The 14,175-nt window shown below is 39.3% G+C and overlaps 1 protein-coding gene across 2 annotated transcripts in view; it reads left to right on the top strand.

Moving 5' to 3' along the window:
* The window catches only part of col8a1a (collagen, type VIII, alpha 1a), a 151,515-nt gene that overhangs the window by 114,550 nt on the left and 22,790 nt on the right, over positions 1-14,175 (top strand). For both annotated transcript variants that reach the window (XM_060833687.1, XM_060833686.1), the window contains exon 3: positions 13,232-13,547. In XM_060833687.1, the coding sequence (XP_060689670.1) occupies positions 13,235-13,547 (313 nt within the window). In that variant the 5' untranslated portion in view covers positions 13,232-13,234. The remainder of the gene's footprint in view (positions 1-13,231; positions 13,548-14,175) is intronic.

Here is a 14,175-nt window from a genome sequence, read left to right as displayed (position 1 = left end):
GCTACCTAGGGGACAATCTTCTCTTGATGCTTGGAATTTAGCAGCACATTGTACCCAGTGTTTCTCTGGTCTTCTGATGTGGATTCTGCCACATTTCTTACCATAGCCAGAGTTGATCAGGCCCTATAAGATTCTGCACTGTGACCTATGATATCAAAATCATATCATTTTTGCATTCTGGTGAAGCTGTGTTATGTTGATTCTAGATATTCATAAGACTGTAATCAATTCTATAACTTCTCTGTAAATTGCTAGTATGTGGTTCATACTGATGAATGGAAATTAGCTGCTAGTACTCTGAAATACGACAAATTACAAGGTATAATGTATCGCAATGAACATGTAGCACCAACTGATGATTCAGCACATTGGTCTGTGTTATTATTAAACTTATACAGATGCACCTTCCCACGGATTTCCATCTAACACGAACAGTAATAGTGGTATTCCTTTTTCTGTAAGCATTTATCTAATTGCCATACAATACATTTATGTATCAATAGATAATCCACAAAATTTTAGTTTTAATTGTTAGGGAACTGTAAATTGCTTAATGTATTTTGCCAAAGCCATCTTCCATTTTAAAAATGAGTACAAACTTAGCCCTGACAATGATTGTAATTTGATGATAGTTGTGATAGTCATTCAGAAGTTACACTGCTTAAAACAGAAAGGGTCTTTGATGTAGTAATTTCACCCACAGTGTGTACACATGATTCTTTATTACAGAGTAAATGGATTGATAGAGATATGTTAATGTGAACCTGGAAGGCAAGAGTAGTTTCATATAACAAAGAGCTAAGTTGAGTCCATATAGCTGCACCAGATGGTGTCCATTCACATCCTCTATGCAGGTTGCTCTTGCTATCCTAATTGATTCTTTCATATCGAGTCCAATATAGATAAATTCATCAGTTGAGAGAATTACAGCAGCTCTCCTTACCAATACTGAACTGATCTGAAAATGTGTTGCTGGAAAAGCGCAGCAGGTCAGGCAGCATCCAAGGAACAGGAAATTCGACGTTTCGGGCATAAGCCCTTCATCAGGAAGGGCTTGTCTGCTTGGATGGCAGACAAGGCCACTTGGATGCTGCCTGACCTGCTTCGCTTTTCCAGCAACACATTTTCAGCTCTGATCTCCAGCATCAGCAGACCTCACTTAATACTGAACTGATACCAAGATACTGAGTGTAATCCACAATCAATGTTGAGGGCATCCGGAAGTTCTACTTCCCATCTGTATACTTCTATATTTCCACTTCTAGTTCAGTCAATTACAACCTGAACATGGGAGAAACCCACTGCAAAATAAAAATAATTTGCAGCTCTTCCATTCTGGGTGAAAGTGGTTATAAAATTGGGTGGCGAAGAGACTGATTATGGGCTGCTGACCTTAACTATGGACTGATTTCTCTTGAAGCAGTCTGGAGAGCCCATACTGAAAAAGAATTGAGGACTGCAGCTTCTTTTACTGCCACATGGACTGCCATTGCCAGCTGGAAGTTATAGTTTGTAATGCTCTAGAACAGTTTTTTAGACTAGATTCCCAACAGTGTGGAAACAGGCCCTTCGGCCCAACCAGTCCACACCGACCCTCCGAAGAGTAACCCACCCAGAACCATTTCCCTTCAACTAATGCACCTAACACTATAGGCAATTTAGCATGGCCAATTCACCTGACCTACACATCTTTGGACTGTGGGAGGAAACCGGAGCACACCCACGCAGACATGGGGAGAATGTGCAAACTCCACACAGCCTGAGGCTGGAATCAAACCTGGGACCCTGGTTCTGTGAGGCAGCAATGCTAACCACAGAGCCACCGTGCCGCCCCAGATAATTGGCAGTGTAAGGCCACTTTTTTATATTTTATATTTTATATTTTATAAATCTATTTTACATTTTACAAATATATAAGCCAAAAAAACTGCAAATGCTGGACAAGAGGCTGGAAGAACACAGCAAGCCAGGCAGCATCAGGAGGTCGAGAAGTCAACGTTTTTGGTGTTAACCCTTCTGCTAGCAACATTGGCTTCTCGACCTCCTGATGCTGCCTGGCTTGCTGTGTTCTTCCAGCCTTCTGTTTGTCTACCTGACAGATCTATGAATTTGACTTCAACTTTATACCATCAGAAAGACCACCTATTTTCACCTGTTAGGCTTTATAACAATATACTCCTGACTTGTCTGATTCTACACTCTGTTAGGTTGAAGTCACCTAAGACTTTGCTTCCTGTGACATGACTCCACACTAAGTTGCTTTCCTCCAACATCTCTAGGCTCACTGACCTACATTTTTTGTCCACTCACAAAATTTCAAAAATTCTCATTTTGGTAATCACCTCCAACCCAAAAACCTTGAAAGATAGCAATGTGTCTGTAATTGTGTAGTCTATAATATAGTTTATGTATCCCCTGTTTTAATTGCTTCCCCATTGGCTGTGTCTTCAGTTGCTGAGACCCAAGTCCTGGAATTGGGTCTCCAGAGAAGTCCATTCTTCTCTGCCTCCCTACCTTGCTTTTATCCTTTAAGAGATTCCCTAAAAACCTACCTCTTTGACAAAGCTTTTCATTATCCAATCTAATATCTCCTTATGTGGCTTTGTCGTTTACTTTTAGCATGAAACAGTCTTTTACAATACTCTTACAAAATGCCTTGGAATGTTTTATTGTACAAGTTGTTGTTGTTGTTGTTGTTGTTGTTGTTGAACAGAGAATGCATCCTTCTAAGTATCGTTTAGCTTCCACACATCCTGTAATGCTGCTTCTAGGCAATTGATAGAGACTACAGGCAGGGTAAGGATGCTTTCAAGCTTCTATTTCAATCTCTTCATGACCCTGAATAAAGCTCACTGAGTTTCCATATCCAGGTACTCCTCTTCTTCCAATAACCGTACCAGAGTGACCTGGGTAACTCCTATGTTGAGCTTCCTCCCTGAGCTCATTGATCATTTCTTTAACAAAAATCCTGTGCCACATATTTGCTCCAGTGAATAAATTGCTTAGATGAACTTCATAACCTTAAGAAATGCAGGCCTTTTCAATGTTTTTGCAGCTCACATGGAAAAGAAATGTAGCACTGGGCAAATTTAGTGCTGGTATATAGCCCAGATTCCTTTCAAGAACTGTTTGAGCACAAACACTCAGACGCCACAGGAGAACAAACACTTAAACCATCACAGGGACAGCCTGTGAAAACAAAGAAATCATATGGGTCTCTCCTAGTCACTCATTTGGTTTGGCCGAAGGTCAAACAATCCGGTGTTAAAATGGCAAGGCTACAACCACAGTAAAACATATTAAAAACCAACACTTTGCGCATACCCAGCTGTCCACAGAGGAAGTAGCATAATGTGCTTGCTCAGAAGCAGACAGCACTGGCATTACTACTTTAGTGTGGAATTTGTGGCGGAAATATTTATACTGGATTTATTTTCAAACAAGTAACGATGACTGCATTAATGTTGGAAGACTGTACACTTATGGGACAAAAGTCATTTATCATGACAGCTGGTGAAATCCTGTAACTGTTTCTGATTGTTTCATACTTCATAATAAGTGGGGAAATTGATATTGATTTTTATGAGTGCACGGCACAATTTTAAAGTCACCAGCTTGGTTACTGTTTCAGTTCTCTTTGAGGAAAAGGTTTTTTTGGGATTTCTTGAGGAACTTAGAATAGATATTTATAATGATGTTTATACTTTCACATAAGAAAAGGCAATGCTTTGGGTGAGCTCACTCTGGTCCATTTGAAAATTTGAGGTTTGCATCTGATATTTTTCATTCAGCATATCAATACAATGTAGAATACCTGTGACATGGTTTGCAATGAGCTAAGGAAAACTAATTCCTCCTTTATTGCACTGCTTGTGGTTAAAACTTGTATTTTTTTTCCCATTAAATTTGTCTTGCGCTATTATGCTCAACTTGATGGAGTTGCTAGTTTTTTTTCCTTGTGTGTTCATTTTGAATGTTTGTAATATTATCAAAGCATTTTGCTTTTTTGTCAATTCATTTATGGGAAACGGGCATTGCTGGCTAGGACAGTACATATAGCCCATATTTGCATAGTTATAAGTCTGAGATGGCTAGTTGCCAATGGAACCAATGTGCAGTTCGATAATAGTTGGAAATATACATGCAGATTCAATTCCTCAGTATTATTGAGCTCATAGTTATGCTTCCCCAATGTGAACATAACAGAAAGTACTGAAAGAAGAATTATCAGACCGCACATCAGCACTATTCATCTTTTGTAAAGCGACATAAGAACTATTGCTAATGGAGGTCAGACAGCTCCTTATGCATGGAAACAGAAGAAAATAAATACTTAGCAGTAGGAGAGAATTCTCTGAACTTTGCAAAAATAGTATGTTAGAATGGCAACTTGGCCCTATTGGTAGCAATCTTTCCTTGGAGTTAGATGTTTTAAGCCCCATTATAATTTTGAGTATGTAAGGTATGCTTTATCTTGGTGTGTAAGCCAGTCAAACTTGCAGCACTGTGATCCCCTGCTGGACATTAGCTGGAGCTAGATCTTGTTCAAAGTAAAATGTTCTATGATGTCGATACTTATTGTTTTCGCATTTTTGTGGGCTTTGTGAAGGCCACATGCCATCTTGGTATTTACCGTCCGATCATGTCAGAAGAATCCCTTGCAATGTCAATGGATTTTGGGTGTTGAATTGTGTCTGCATTGAGTTGAATTACCTGTTTCAGCATTAATTCCACCTTAGATAAGAAGAGTGATCACCTCTTTTCCCACACTTAAACTACTGTATGGTTGCTAAATAATTCATCCCATAAATCACCATACTTACAACATGCTGATAGATGATTAAATTCCATTAAAAAAAGCTCCTACTGATTCGCCCAAATGCTGAAATTGGTACTTAAATCTCACTCACTCATTCTAGCATGAACTTTCTTTTCAGGCTAAATGATGTACTAACACTAATCAATCTGTAGTTTGTTCTCCTATACTTTGTCTTACCAGAATATAATCGACTATTAGACGCACAACATATAAAATGTGCTGATTTGATGGCACTGTTCTTTTGTATGTAAGCCTGAAGCTGCTCTATAGCATTGAAATCTGTGCTCCCAGTGGTCTCATTTCTGACCTCATTGTCAGCCATTTATATTATCGAATGGTTAAGGTAATGGCAAGGTCTCCATTGGAGCTGCCAACCTTATGGACTATTGTGCCTGACTGACCTGAATGAGTAGTTGGGTTGTTCCTTCTAACTTGCAAATTATTTCCATTCTACGCTTTTCCTGTGTAGGGTATTGCCAGTTGGTGTCTGATCTTTGAATCTGCTAAGGTTTCTTTTCCTTTGGAGGTTTCCTGCACTGTAGCACTCGAACCCAAATCTCTTGATATATTTTCTTTGCCTTTGCATCTGTCCACTTTTTCAGCTTGAAAGTTGTTTGAGATCCTGGCTGCCTTCCTGTGTTTGATTCAGCTGCACTTTGTGGTCCTGTCCTGCATGTGGAGTCTTCTCTTTTCAGGAATACACAGTTAATTCCCACACAAAAGCTGTTCCCTGTGTGGTACATTTCCAATCAGGTTGTGCACAAGAAAGTTCCTTTTGAGATATGCATATGCTTTCCTAAGTATTCATCTTAAAGAGACCATGCAGTGCTACAAACCGGCTGGGCACGACAATCAAAAACAAGAGAGAACAGTTCTAGCAAAATGAGAGTATAAGATAAGAACAAAAGCTTACTGTCTTTAATATAATGAAAAATGCCAAGGCTCTTCATGAGCATTTTCTAACAAAAGTACCCACAGAGCCACAAAAGGACATTTTAAATCAGATGAAAAGTAGTTTGTTGTACAGGCCTTTCCTTCCTTCACATTGACATGCAGTTTGGGAGGCATTTCTCCAGCTACAAAAAGCAAGAAAAAATCTCCACCTGAGACAAATGATGGTCTTTGAATTTGAAACAAACCTACAGACTGCTGGAGAAACTCAGCAAGTCTCACAGCACCTTTGGAGAGATATTGGTCTTGAAACATTACGTCTGTTCCTCTCTCTGTAGATGCTGCCAGACCTGCTGGGTTTCTCCAGCATTATTTGTGCTCGTTTCCAATTTCTACCATCCACGGTATCATTACTTTTATTCAAGTATTTAAATTTTACCATTGTTTAAAATAAAATCATGTTTTGTCAAAGCTTTTCATCTTGCACATTTCAGGACAATTTCCAAACAATACCAAGTGTAAAGGAAATAATCTTTAGACTGTAAGAGGGGATAGAGCTGATTGATTGGCGAGTAGACTCCGATTATTTGAGGTATTGCTATAACAAATGCACTAGTTAATGTTGACTGACTGTTAACTGCTTAGCTCTGTTTAAAGTTTAAATCATGCAGGCAGAATTTGGCCAAGGCATTGCTTTGAGAAATGAATAGGGGAACAGCTGTCAATTATTTTGTTGAGTTGAAATCGGTTCAGTGTTTGCAAAGAAAGGAGCCTGTTTAATAAAATAAATAGTTTCCGGTACCCACTAATGCCGCACACCTTGTGTACCCAACTGACATTGCTAATTTAGTTGCAGCATAATTCGTTGCATAGTTCCTGATGAAGGGCTTTTGCCCGAAACGTCGAATTTCCTGTTCCTTGGATGCTGCCTGACCTGCTGTGCTTTAACCAGCAACACATTTTCAGCTAATTCGTTGCATAGGAATTTAGAATTTGAACAAAGATTGGCTGTTAACTGTTAGTCATCATTACCCCTGGCAAAACCATTATCATTCCGAGTCCACTTGCCAAATAATTAGCACTCTACTCTCATACAGTTTTTTCCATGTTTTCTCTTCACTTTTGAATTTCTTGCACATTATCTTGATGAGTCCAAGGTAGTGCTGCATGCAAATACTTAGTTGTTCATAAAGTAGGTGAGTGGGTTTGATACCCTCTGCTTTAAATTTCAATTTATCCTAGTTTAAGCAAATTCAATAGCATTTTAGCATTGAATTGGTTAAAACCTATTTTGATTTCCTTTCTTCCTACTGCCTGAAAAAGAGAGTAAAATAAATATAAGTGGAAACATTCTCCGTTATTATTAGGCTATGGGAATAATCTTCAGATTGCAGGTATAAACAATGTAACTTTGAAGAGTTCCTTTTACAGTTAACCTTGGTCCAACGAATTGACATTACATTAATGCTTTAACATGACTGAGTCACACCTTGCCAGAGATGACACTGTTCCTCATTGCTCCCTGCACCACAATAGAGACTTTGCAAATGAATGTGCCTCATGCTTCTGTGGTAGTAATTTGTTTGAACTAAACCTGTACTACTTTGTGCAATGCTGCGATTTTGTTTTCATCCACCTGACATGGGTTTAGATTAAACATTTTATCTAAAGTGCAACAATTCTGATAGTGCGATACTGCCAGAGTACTGCATGGACATATCAGACTGGATGATGTGCTATTAAAGCTGAAGTATTAGAACTGGAAGCAGAAACTTCAAGACCTGTGCATCACCCAATCCCTTTTAAATCTACTCTTAAAAGAATTTACTGGTAAATCCCTTCCACAGGTGTTATATGATAGATTTTGAGAGTTAGGCAGTTGCTTGAGAAACTTGTCCCTAAAATTCTTGAAGCCAAGCAGAATAATTGTTAACAGATGTAAGTTACTTTTAATTTATGTTCACTATTTTGTAAGACTGACTAATCTTTAATAGAGATTCAACAATTAGCTCCTTTAGGTCACTAATTCATTCACAGTTTGAAATCAAACAGATGTTTCACAGTCACACCATCATTCCTGGCAATGCATCACCTGTTCCAGACATGCCCAACATTATTCAGCTTTTAACTGTGGGGAACTGTTAATGAAAAGATACATTGATTTAACTTCAGCCTAAATTGCAAAACATTACTAGCTGACAGGCTGTCTGGAAATCCTTTATTTATGTTGAGCAGACTTTTCGATGAGACATTTTGGTTATCCTTGGAGCTCAGGCCAAGACACCTGTGGTGCAGGCATATCCCAGCAGGTGGCTATTTAAGAGCTGACTGAAGAACATATCGAAGAAGTTTACAACCTGGTACAGTCAATGCACTCTGACTATTATGCTAAGATCAGGTCTGCATTCTGGTGAGTGAACAATAATAGGTTTTATTAAATGTAGCACAATACACTGAAGCAAAAGGGAGACAGCCTGGATCAGACCGTAATAGAGAGGTCCAGGCTGCATCATCTTCTGATGTCATTGTGACAAACTTCTTAGGCACATGATCAGCAACTACAATTTGATCAAGCTTATAGTTAACTTTTTATTATACATTCCCACCCAAGTTCTTTCACTATATCCCACTTAACCATAAACCTTGATCATTAACAACAACAGAAACAGAAATTGCTGGAAAAGCTCAGCAGATCTGGCAGCATCTCTGGAGAGAAATCAGAGTTAATGTTTCAGGTCAAATGACCCTTCCTCAGGATCTTTAATCATTAATATTTTGTTTCTTGCTTCTATTTCTCCCTCATAGAGTTTCTTCTAGCTAAAGCATCAAATAATCCATATTCTCAGCCCTTTGGTTCGGACAGGCAAACTCTATGTAGTTTTCTTCAGAAGGGGTAGAGCTTGGGAAATTGGTTTCCCACGTCTGCTAATCTGAATGCAGTGTGATGATCTTAGAGCTGGTCTAGAGTGAACATTTTCATCTTTGGATCTAACTGCCTCCCAGACCCACTCAATCAGCACATTGCAGATCCTACTCATTTGCTGTTTAAAACAAAATCCTGTATCTTTTAGAGTAAAAAATGAGGTCTGCAGATGCTGGAGATCACAGTTGAAAATGTGTTGCTGGTTAAAGCACAGCAGGTCAGGCAGCATCCAAGGAATAGGAAATTCAACGTTTCGGGCATAAGCCCTTCTCCTGTACCTTTTAGTCTATTTACCAGTCACCCTAAACTTGTATCTAAACCTTACCACCAAAGGCTATAGTTTCACTCTAATTTCATGATTTTGAATACTTCTATCCAATTTCCTCTCTCTCTCTCTCTCTCTCTCTCATATTTAAGGAGATCATCCATAGCCTCTGAGTCTTTGAATCTAATGAGTGACTGAAATCTCTCATCCTTGAAGCCATTCTCATAAATGTTTACTGGACCCTCTACAACACCACAACATTCTTTCTGAAGCAAGCACCCAGAATTGGAGATAATATCCAAGTTAAGGCTAAACCAGGCTCACAATAATGTCCTTGATTTTGTTCGCCTCAATTTACAAAGACCAGGATCCTATATGTCATTGTAAACACCTTCTTAACTGACTCTGCTACCTTCAATGATATTTTCTCCCTAGATCTGTCTGATCCTGTCTAATTTTGGAACTGTCTGCTTAATTTCATATAGCCTCTTCTTCTTCCATTAAAATGTATTACTTCTCTGTACTAAAATGTTGACTTTACCACCTCCTGATGCTGCCTGGCTTGCTGTGTTCTTCCAGTCTTCTGCTTGCCTACTCTAAATTTATAGGCACCTGGTCTTCCCATTCTTCCAGCCTGGATATGTCCTCTCAAACTTTATAATTCACAACACTTCCATTGTCCACCTGCAAATTTTCAAATTGTGCTTTGCACACCCATTAGTAATTTGAGTACTGGTTCTACTGTAGACTCTTTCCAATATGAGAAACAACTGTCTACCATTTCTCGGTTTCCTGCCTCTTACTCAATTTTTTAAAAATTCATTCATCAGATTATTGGGCAGCACGGTAGCTCAGTGGTTAGCACTGCTGTCTCACAGCGCCAGGGACTTAAGTTTGATTCCAACTTCGGGCAACTGTGTGTGTGGAGCTTGCACATTCTCTCCATGTCGGTGTGGGTTTACTCGAGGTGTTCTGGTTTCCTCCCACAGTCCAAAGATGTGCAGGTTAGGTGAATTGACCAAGCTAAATTGCCCATAATGTTCAGCGATATGAAGGTTAGGTGCAGTAGTCAGGGGAAATGCAGATTAATAGGGCAGGGGAATGGGTCTGGGTGGGATACACTTCATAGAGTCAGTGTGAACTTGTTAGGCCAAATGGCCTGTTTCTACACTGTAGGAATTCTATGATCTCTTCTGTGTTGACATCACTGGCCAGACTAGTATGTGCTGGCCATCCCTAACTGCACAGAGGGCAATTGAGGGTCAACCACATTACTGTGGATCTGGAGTCACATGTGCCAGACCAAATAAAGTTGGCAGATTTCTTTCCCTTAAGGACACTAGTGAACCACTCTATTTAAAGACAGTCCATTTCTTTCGGTAATGCAACCTGTCTTTTCCAATCCTTTTTACACCATGGCTTTCCTCTCTAATGTTAAATGTTGGGATCCATGCCCTTGTCAAGTTAGTTTAAACCTTGCAACATCATGAACAAATCAACCTGCAATATAATTTGTCCTGGCCCTGATCAGGTGCATTGTATCAGCTTGTATAGGCTCTACCTCCCACAGTATTGGACCCAAAGTCCCAAGAATCTATGGCAGCACCCTGTCTCCACCAACAATCCCACACTATCTTTTATCTTTTTTATCCTCTATTTCTGTATTCACCATCCAATGGTACCAGGAATGACCCAGAAATTACTACCTTGCTTGTCTGTCTCATTCCTACTCTTGAAAGTCTCCACCATTGCAGGATCTCAACCATTTTCTACCTATAACCAGTGAAACCACCATGTACCACACCACTGTCTGATTTCCCCTTTGATGCCAATGAATGTGTTAAAGAAAATGTTACTTTGATCTTGTTGATGTCTTCACTGCTATTCCAAAAGAAGAAACTCCTGGGGTTTTTTTTATGCCAGGGCTGTCTGAATGAACCATCATGAAAAAAAGGTGGAAATAAGCAGCGAAAAAAACCTCCTCAAGCTGAGAAAATATGCTTCGCAAGGCTTCATTACAAGAAATCCTTTCTGCCACCTGAATTTCTGGCATATATTCACATGGAGGCATTCTAGATCAATCCCAGCATCTTCAGGATTACGTTATAGTTTGAACTAAATATTGGAGTGAGGTCAGAATCACCTGATCCAGACAGAACACTGAGGCCTGCTAGAGAAATAATCAATATCGTTGATTGACTCCAAGATATTACAAGAAACAAACATTCACGAGAAAGAAAATCCAGCAATTGAAGGACAATTGCTGTTAGGTTCGCTCGCTCCATTAGGTTAGGTTTTCAAATAATACATTTCAGTGAGCTGATCATAACTGGAATATTTATGGGATAGAATTCATTCCCTCCCCTTCGCCTTCACCCCACCCCATTGTGTATCTTATATATTGCCTCCTACCCATTTTGTGAATATTGTAAGGCCTCAATACTGTCATTACATGTCAAAACTGACTGGATAAGGAGCCAAGAACCTATTATTCCACAAAGGAGTTGCAAAACAATCAGTGTCCAACACGCAGGGAGAGATCACCCAACAGAAAAGAGAGAGCTCTGTTTTTTTCATTTTAGTCCGTGATAAGGAGCAAATTAATTTCAACTGGAAGATTATATTTCTTCAGTACAGGAGTTTGGCTGAAGTTTCATTGGAAACAGCCAGAAACTTCCAAAAACCAAAAGAGAACCTTTCTAACTGACCACAATTTTGCTACCTCCATCTTAAGGCTATGACGGGTTAAATAAATGACTTATTTGTTGCTCATCTGTTCATGATCTAAGGCTTGTTAGATCTCTAGGGGTCATCTTTTCATTTATGTCTGTATTGCTGTTCTGTTGTGACAGTTCTGTTCTGAAAATAGAAAGTTTTCTTTTGTTTTGAACTTGTAAGAAAGTTTGGTTTTATACATTGTTTAACATCACAGCATGAGAAAGGATTAATTGCTCCTTCTCTCAAACATGCATCTTGTTTCAGCTGACCATGAAGTGAGAAAGAGGGTAGGTCATCCCACACCTTTCTACTTGTCTATTACAGTTTTTATTATCGAGAGAGAAAATTTTAGATTTAAAGTAACACATCATTCGTGCTCTATCACATGCTGCTGTGAAAATATAGAGTGATAGCTGTGATCCACCCTCATACCAAGATTGGCAAGGAGAGAAATCTTTGAGTAAAAAATGAGGTCTGCAGATGCTGGAGATCACAGCTGCAAATGTGTTGCTGGTCAAAGCACAGCAGGCCAGGCAGCATCTCTATTCCTGAGATGCTGCCTGGCCTGCTGTGCTTTGACCAGCAACACATTTGCAGCAAGGAGAGAAATCTGCCAGGTGGGGGAAAATTTCTCAGAGAGAAATTGAATCATCGAAGATTGTAAGACACATCCAAGAGACCAGTTATAGAGCATCAGCAAAATACTGACATTATCGTGTAATAAAAACCAACAAATTGTAGGGTTAGCGTATTGTTACCCAGCTCTTATCCTTAACCTGGCGTTGTGTGATTTTTAACTATGCAGTCCAACAAGTTTATTTGGAATCACCAACTTCCAAAGCCCTGCTTCTTCATCAGGTGGTTGTGGAGCAGGACCATAAGATACTGAATTTATAGTAAAAGGTTTCAGTGTCATGCAGCTGAAATATATTAAACTGAAATATATTAAACAAACCAACTAATCTAAGTTTGTTTAATACATTTCAGCTGCATGTCACTGTAAACATTTGCTATAATCCTTGTGTTATAAATTGTGTTATAAATCAGACATTAGCCATGTACCAATGGGTTCTCATCCAGAGTACCCAGGGTACCCAGTAACATTACAATCTAAACCAGGACTGCTGTTTGAACTTTGCTATCCTGGATGGATTTTTAAAAAATATATTAACTCATGGGTGATGTTTGAATAAGTAAAACAAAGAATTGTGGATGTTGTCAATCTTAAACAAACAAAAACTGAAATTGCTGAAGAAACTCAGCAGGTCTGACAGCATCTGTGGAGACTTAACATCAAAGTTAACATTTGAGTCCAGTGAACCTAATCTTGCTGAATGTCTTCAGCAATTTCCATTTTTGTTTGTTTGAATAAAGGTTAGCTATGTCAGTAAGACAGCGTTCATGTGATATAATTGTGTTCCATGTCATGGGGGGGCAGAAAAAACAAGAATCCGGTATCAACCATTTAAACAAGATCTCCTTTCAAATACTGCAGTATAATAAGTGCAGCCATCAGAAACTGCACAATCTCACTTCCTGTATCCAAAAGAAAATCACAGGGATAAAGCAAAGGGAAATTGAAATATTGCAAATTATTTTTATGCATTTCTTTCAGAAAATGGCTGTGCCTCTCATCCCTGTGCAGGCGTTGACAATGGCTATCCATCTGTTTCTGGCTGGAAGTGTTTATGGAGGTGCCTACTACCAAATGAAGCAAATTCCACAGCAGATTCCACAGATGCAAATGCATGGACAGGTCCCACACATGATGCACGTTAGGAAAGAGAGCCCTCGCATGCAGCACATGGGCAAGGAGATGCCACACATGCCCATGCATAGAAAAGATTTACCATATATGCACCGCTATGGAAAAGAAGTTCCTCAAATGCATGTATTTGGAAAAGATGTCATGCCTCAGAAGGAAGCAAAAGGTAAGACTTAAAAACTGTATGTTAATTCTTAGATAATTTAATTTTGTGCAACAGAAGGCAGGAAGATCCCACATTCAGTCTCTGATCTGTATTGTTAACTGATATCAGTTGAGTTGGAATTGTTTTTAAGGCTGGTATAAAAAACACAGTCCATTAAGATATCAGGAGAGGTGGATGAAGCGGGGGTTCAGAAGGCATGTGGTATAATTGCCTTTATTAGTCTGGCGTAGAATTTAGGTGCAAGGAAGTTATGCAGGAACTGTATAAACCTTTGGTTAGGTCACAGTTAGAGTATTGTATGTTGTTCTGGAATCTATATTGTCGGAGGGGTGTTGACAGTGTTGGCGAGTGTGCGAAGGAAATTCACCAGGATGTTTCATGAGCTGGAGAGTTTCAGTGAGGAAGAAAGATTGGACAGATGGGTTGTTTTTCCTTCAAGCAAAGGAGATTGATAGGGGGCATGATTGAGATTTATAAAATTATGAGGAGCATAGGAAGAAATTTTTCCCCTTAATGAAGAGATCAATGACTGGGGGCTTAAATGTAGCATAAGGGGCAGAAGGTTTCGGGGAGATGTGAGGAAGCATGTTTCACTCAGAGGGTGGTTGGGAGTCTAGAACTGATAGTA

Source organism: Hemiscyllium ocellatum, chromosome 12, assembly GCF_020745735.1.
Source record: "Hemiscyllium ocellatum isolate sHemOce1 chromosome 12, sHemOce1.pat.X.cur, whole genome shotgun sequence".
Classification (NCBI taxonomy): domain Eukaryota; kingdom Metazoa; phylum Chordata; class Chondrichthyes; order Orectolobiformes; family Hemiscylliidae; genus Hemiscyllium; species Hemiscyllium ocellatum.
The sequence above is the reverse complement of the archived record's forward strand: the minus strand, read 5'-3'. Positions and strand labels throughout refer to the sequence as shown.